This window comes from Thermobia domestica, chromosome 1, assembly GCF_964235325.1.
Source record: "Thermobia domestica chromosome 1, izTheDome1.hap1.1, whole genome shotgun sequence".
Classification (NCBI taxonomy): Eukaryota; Metazoa; Arthropoda; class Insecta; order Zygentoma; family Lepismatidae; genus Thermobia; species Thermobia domestica.
The window spans coordinates 165,516,885-165,524,522 of NC_137454.1; the positions used below are offsets into that span (position 1 = coordinate 165,516,885).

Consider the following 7,638-nt stretch of genomic DNA (forward strand, 5'->3'; position numbering starts at 1 on the left):
TTCGACACATTATGCTCCTTATTTACATCAATTTCTGTATTCTTGGGTGGTAATCCAAACCTAGTTAACGTTAAAAGATTCTTTCCTAGACACAAGTTAGCTTGGTGAAATATTAAGAAATCGTTTCCTATTAACACTTTCGGTTTAAAATGTTCCAAGACACGAAACTTGTGGTGAAAAGTCCTTCCATTAATGCAAAAACGAACAATTGCCATATATTTTATAATTACGGGGTTCTGGGATACACCCGACACTTTAGTCTGCGTTTCAATAAGTGTTACATTTCTGGGCAACAATTATTTTTCTATGATGCTGATAGTAGAAGCAGAATCAGCAATAGCATTAACTGTCTTAGAATTTACGTCTATAGGAAACTTAGCTATTTCGTTTTCTATATTTAAAGGGACTTGAATGAATTCCTTTTTCGATTTTCTAGCATTTTTACGCCATTCGTTATATGTGACTAGATTATCTTTCTGTTGACGGTTTTGATTATTAGGCTGTACTTTGTTATTCTCCGAACATGCACCGCCGTCATGCACGGATGAACTCAGTTTAAACCTTGCGTTTGAGATGCATTTGCGTTTGAACAATGCATATTTTGATAAGTAGGAACTACATATTGGGGAAAGCTTTGTTGTACTGGTACCATTTGTGGAATGCACAGATTTCCCTGTGACATACAATTAGGGTCATTAACTACTGGTAATTGCCAAGTTTGATACATCTGGGGTGCAAATGACCGTTGTGGGTAGTAATTATTTCGACCTCTACTTTTAAAATTATTTTTACCCCTAAAAGCTTTGCCTCTATATGAACCTGTTCCAACACTATTTTGTGACTGATAATTATTTTGTCTATAATTTCTCGAATTTCCTCTGAAATTTCCACGAAAATTTCCTCTATGGAAACCTCTGTTGTTCTGATTAAAATTTTGTTTCGCAGAATTATTTCCCTGTGTTATCTGGACATTAGTTTCCTCACATTGTTTTTGTGTATCCTCAAAATTTTCCATTTTCAACGTTAATTGTTCTAGTTGTTTCTGAACATTCTCCATTGCCTGCGATATTTTGTCATGTTCTTTGTTATTCCGTTCCGATCCACTAGTTTCAAATTTATTGTCGTCCTGTTTAGTCACTTTCGCAACCTGCGAACTAGATCTTATATTATTACGCGATCTTCTATTTTGACGAAAAACTATATTATCTTCATCTTCATCTGAGTCGGATAATTCGGCCTCACTTGATTCTGATGATGTTTCAGAATCCGACGACATATATTTACGCAATTTTCCCAATTTACGCAACTCCTTTTTCATTGATGAATTTAGTCTAGCATGAAGCTCGTGTTTCTTCCTATTTTTCACCCTATACCTATTCGTTTCGAGATTATTCAAGCCTTGAATAAACTCATCCAATGAATTAAATTGCTGCACACCTACTCTTTCTAAAAAGTATGGCCTCAAACCGTTTGTCAAAATAGAAATAATCTGAGCTTCCGTTAATGTAGGTGCTCCTTTATCTATTAGTCCTAATACATCGTATATGTAACTCTGTACCGACTCGTGTTTCTTTTGAACTCTGTTTTGAATTTTAGCAAAGATATCTACATTCTCTTTCGGTGTTTTAAAACACTTTTTTACTTCTTCCTTAAATGTGTCATATGACTTAGAATTTAACTGCTTTCTATTTATAAAAACACGTAATCTTTCTTTATCTTTTCCTGAAAAACACGTAATTACTAAATATTTAGCCTCATCCGGGGATAATTTGTTTACCTTTATAGTATCGTCAAATGCAGAAAAGAATTGCTGAATAGTCATTTCTTTCGGATCATATTTAGGAAAAGGAAAAACATTGCTATACACATTTACAATAGGTCGTGAATTTTGGTTGGGTGTTCCAGACTGAGAGAAACATTATGGGAGAGAGATAGAGGGGTCGCCATGTCTGATCTTAATTTCACCCTACGTCTGCTCATAAGTTTTATAAGAATAATATTTAATTCTTGAACGTGATTTCTGTACTGAAACTAACTTCGTTTTTCAAGATAACCTTCGCACACGCTAATGTCTACATAAGCATTTCCTGTTTCAATGCACGCAATACGATATCCTAAGAATGCCTGACATATGAAAAACAACTAAAACATGAACGCAAAACGTATCTATATGTATATGTAATATTTCTTTGTTGTAAGTTACCACAGAATTCTCTATAGGAAATGGTATGCACATATTCAAACATATATATCAGCACCATCCTGGATAATAACAAATCTGATATTTCATGTAATTTTTCTCTGCATGATTTAATTCCTTACTCATATATGTGTGGCTTCGGGATCTATATCTATATTTTAAACGGAAAATTGTTCTATAACGTGTTTCTAACACGGGCGCTAGCCACAAAATTCGGCGCTTATTCCACTATAACATATGCCAACATATTGGACCGAGAATCCGGACGTTGACATATACAATTTTATCCACACACAAACTCAATGTATTAATAACCATAATAGCATGGGGGCAATTTGAAGAGTCTTCTTATAATAAACTTAACCATTAAATTTTAGGTAGAGCAAATATTAGTTAAGATGGATGAATTAGATTGTAGAAATAAAAGTAGAGATATCAGATCAGAAAATTACCCAAATCTGGTGCTGAGGCCTTACGTTAAAATTTATAATAGCTGTCATAATGAATTTTGAAGATAGGATAAGAATTAAACGAATTTTGAGACAAGGTCGAATAATAAAGTGTGATATCAATTAATAACCAGCATTGTACTCACCCAGACTTTGACGAGTGAAAATTTTGAGATGTCGATCCTTCCAGTCAGACGGTCACTTCAGAACTCTGTTTAGTTCTCAACTCTTTTTCGTCCACCTACCTTTTCTTCCTAGTTTTGGTAGCGTCATTTCTTCCGCTTACCATTACATTTTTAGACTTACTTCATAACGTGAAGTGGGAAGTGTTATTATTTCCTTGATACATTGCTACGTAACATATTTTTATATTTCCTATTTAGAAGAATGTTTTAACTAGACATAGTTTTAAATTATTATGAGACTTCCTTGTTTTCTTTGCATGTGTGAATGACCTACAGCACCAGACTGGGATTGAATTTTATTTGCATTTAATATAACAAGGTTTACAAAATATTGAGCCAAAACCAATAAAATATTGATCGCCCTTCACTAAAATGCTTTAGTCATATAACAGTATAAGTTCATATTAAAACAGTATAAGTACAATTACGGTATATGACTAGATATTATGTGTTTGACATCGAGATATGAAAATGTTACATCATAAAGTTGCAGAAAACAAAAAATGAAGTATTACGAGTTTGCAAAAATCATAAAATTAAACAAAGCACCAAAAATCAGTATAAGCACAATTACGATATATGAATAGGTAGCAGTGTTGGGCAAATTTAAATTGAGTTGAGTTGAATTTTAGTTTAGCGTCCCTTTCAGCAGCGAGGCTATGTGAGACGTGGACCTACTGATTAACGTGGAATCCGAACCACATGAGCTCCCACCGGGAATCGAACCCGGGTCTCCCGTGCTAAGGGCGCGTACGCTAACCGCTTAGCCACGGAGGAGCTCCAAATTTAAATTGAATTAACAATTAACCTGTAAATTTAACTGTTAATTGCAATTAACAATTGAAGTAAGTAATGATTAATTGTTAATTGCAGTTGGCCATTAATAAAGGAGAATCAATTGCAATTAATCAATCGATTGAAAGTAATTGCAATGGAAAGTAATTGAAATTGAATTCAATCATTCAATTGCAATTGAAATTAATTGGCAATTAATTCAATTGCAATTGGTTTCCACAGCAGTTACTTTCAATTGATTGATCAATTGCAATTGATTTTCACTGATTAATTTTCAACACTGTAGTTCAGAGAGGACGTTGGGCAATGAAAACTTTAGCCACGACCAATTGACCCACCAACCATCGTGACCCACTCTGACCCACCACCCAACGTGAACCGCTCTCACCCACTGTGACCCACAGACCCACCAAAACCCATTGTCATCAACTCTGACCCATGATTCACGCCCTTTTCTCTACTGACTAAAGAGTTTAAACTTGTAATAAAACAAGGCTATAAAATTAGGCCTATCACTCATCGGATTTCGAATTTCTATGATCAACCGCTCAAGCACCGCTCTATTACAATAACGGTGGATCTCACCTTTCTAATATAAATAAAATAAAGAGTTTGTTTGTCTGCCTGTCTATCTGTGTGCCACCTGTGGACCAGACGAGTGGACCGAAAGTTTTCAAAATTTGGTCACGGATACCTTTGTCCAGGTCCCAGACCAAAGCGAAGCGTTTTTGACAAAATTGGAATCAGGGAGGTCTCAGGGTTGCGTTTACTGAGACAGGTAAAAGTAGTAGAAAATAACCGATATTAGTGTCGATTTCATAGTTTTCGCGGTCGCTGAGATCAATGGTAAAACTCCAATCGCATTAACTTGCAAATTTACCCTATTCGGCTGCCGGCCGGGGTCAACGGGGGGGGGAAGGAATACCGAATGTTAGTGTCAAATCCATAGTTTTCGCGGTCGCTGAGATAAATGGTGACACTACCATTAGCGATGACTTTCAAATTCATCCACTATTGTATGCGGGCCTTGGGTCACTAGAGGGGGGAATTCAGAGACATGTAAAAATAATCGAAAATGACCGATATTAATGTCAAATTCATAGTTTTTGAGGTCGCTGAGCTCAATGGTGAAACTCAAGACCGCGTTTACTTTCACATTTAGCCCCCATCAGCTAAGGAACGGGGGAGGATCACGAGACGTAAAAATAATCCACAATGACCGATATGAGTGTCAAATCCATAGTTTTCGCGGTCGCTGAGATCAATGGTGATACTTTCATTAGCGATGATTTTCAAATTCAGCCACTATTATATGCGGGCCGGGAGTGACCGGGGCTGGAGCATTGCCAGACATGTAAAAATAATGGAAAATGACCGATATTCGTGTCAAATCCATTGTGCTCGCTGTCGCTGAGATGAATGGTGATACTCCCACAGGTGTTGACTTCCAAATACAGCCCCCATCGGCTGCGGGCCAGAGGAGTTGTTTTTTCAAAATTGGAACCAGAAGATCATAGGCGTTTTACCGGGATATGTAAAAGTAGTAGAAAATGGCAGATATTAGTGTCTATCATGTCCTTCATAATAAAGTTCCTCCTCAGCCAATGCCCCAACCAGTTCCTTTTCCCCCTCTTATTTACATCTAAAATTCTTCTTTTCTCTCCTACTGCTACTATTTCTAACATCTCATTCGTTTTCCGTTGAACACAGCTAATTCTCTTTTTTTTCGAAAGTCTCCAATATTTTTTTCATCGTTTTTGCGTAATGTCCATGTTTCTGTCCCATAGAGTACATATTGGAATCAGTAAAATAAAATCTCAATATTTAATTGGAAGTTTGTTCAATACAAAGATTAGCTAATCTTGGTTGAATATTTAAAAAATATCTGACGCCTTTAGAGTGTAAAAATAATTTACCAATTCATAGTATTTCAGTAAACTGTGCCGCCTTGATTTTCTTTTATGTGTCTCTCCAATTTGGGAACCAGTGGAGTATTGAATCGGTTAAAAAATATTTTAAAAAATTATGAAACGTTGTAATTTATCTTATAAATAGTGAAGCGTGGTGACCTATTGAAAAAAATAAAGGTTATCGCTTATGTTGTATACAGGGTGCGTTCACAACGTTTCAAGACTGGTCTCAGAATAATAAATGTATTACATATTTTTGTACAGCAAACTGAAAGTCTTCAAAATATGACCTTTAGGTATCAACACACCGCTGCCAGCGTGTTTTCCATTGTTCATAGGCTCCCTGAAAATCATCGCACGCAAGGCTGTGAAGAGACCTCGTCGAAGCCGCGTGGGCCGCTGGAATCGTGTGGAATCGCTTCCCTTTCAGGTCTTGGCAGTACTGTCGCATCCACCCTACAGCCCTGACCTCGCTCCCAGTGACTATGTTTGTTCCCCCGAATCAAGAAAGACCTGAAAGGGAAGCGATTCTACACGATTCCAGCCGTCCAGGCGGCTTCGACGAGGTCTGTTTACAGCCTTGCACGCGAAGACTTTCAGGGAGCCTATGAACAATTGAAAATACGTTGGCAGCAGTGTGTTGATACCTAAGGGTCATATTTCGAAGACTTTTAGATCGCTGTACAAAAATGTGTAATACATTTGTTATTCTGAGACCAATCTTGAAACTTTGTGAACGCACCCTGTACTATCATCATACTTACACGAAGGCAAACTATATTACATTTAGAAACATACATTGTATTTCCGTTACTATTGTAGAATTTATCCAGAGTAAAATTTATCTATGAAAAGCATAAGATTTCTTAAAAGCAAGACTTGCAAGACTCTTGCAGCAAGACCAAACCAAGACCAAAGGTTCCAGTGCAAGACCAAGACCAAGACTGGATGTGCATTTGCTAATCACTAATTATTATTATTATTATTATTATTATTATTATTATTATTATTATTATTATTATTATTATTATTATTATTATTATTATTATTATTATTATTATTATTATTAAACCTTTTTTAATCTTTTTGTCTTTTTTTATTTATTAAATGTTCGTCCAATGTGCACCGTTAAGAACGTTGAGTCCTAAGCTTGGACCTATTGAACCTAGTGTGCTTAGTGGTAAATCCCGTCCTCTATGTACAGTACAGCCTTGAAAGCAATATCTCTACTAACAATAATAACACAAACCAAATGATAACTGTTACCTGTATCATTGATTTCGCCATTGACAGACATAATCATCATGACGAGCATCAGAAATAGCCAGCAGAAAATGAATGATGCCATTTTGATTGAGTGCAAAATCAGTTATTCAAAATTCCTTTTGTTAGCAAGGTGAATACAGCGTCGATACACATGCACAGTATTTACACACTGAACTTTTAAAAATGTCTGTCCATTTATATCCACTTCGTCAGTCGACGGATGTTTCAAAAATAGCCGAAAGCAAAATATTTACTTCATCTTACACGACAATGTCATTTAAAACAAAAAGTTCTTTTACTCGAGGACACTTATGTTAGCATATGTTTCGAAGAGGTGCTTTGTCTAATTGAAGGTGCGTTAATAGTAACAGCAAATATTTTAAACAGTTACTCCTTCCAGCCATTAAAGTATAAACCAACCCACACAGGTGTCTTTTACTGCAGAGGTTTCCAATGCGGGCTGTTAGGCAACATGACTAATAAGCTAGATATTTCCTCATTTGCGTAAACGTGTTAGAGAAGAAGGAATTTCTTCTTAATGACCACTGAAAGTTATATGCTCATATTCAGTTTTCAATTTTCTCTTCAATATATCTAGGGTGGCCAGAAGGCAATGATTAAAAAGCCGGACACATTGACTTAGAAAGCCGGACTTTATGAATAAAATTTATCCCCACATATGACAATTCAATTCATTAATTACGTTTAGGAATTTTTTGCTCAAGCCAGTGGCGGATCCAGGCCGGATTTCTGGGGGGGCGGTGGATTATAATACTGCTACTTAGAGCTACTTTTAAGAGCTCCAAACTCTTGGATGGGTTTTATTTACATGT

General features: G+C 36.2%; 1 protein-coding gene across 1 annotated transcript in view; it reads right to left on the reverse strand.

Moving 5' to 3' along the window:
- Positions 1-7,224, reverse strand: part of LOC145670954 (uncharacterized) — an 81,631-nt gene extending 74,407 nt beyond the window's left edge. Inside the window, exon 1 of the mRNA XM_081739586.1 lies at positions 6,806-7,224. Within this exon, the coding sequence (XP_081595712.1) occupies positions 6,806-6,887 (82 nt within the window). The 5' untranslated portion in view covers positions 6,888-7,224. The remainder of the gene's footprint in view (positions 1-6,805) is intronic.
- Between the last annotated feature and the right edge of the window lie 414 nt (positions 7,225-7,638).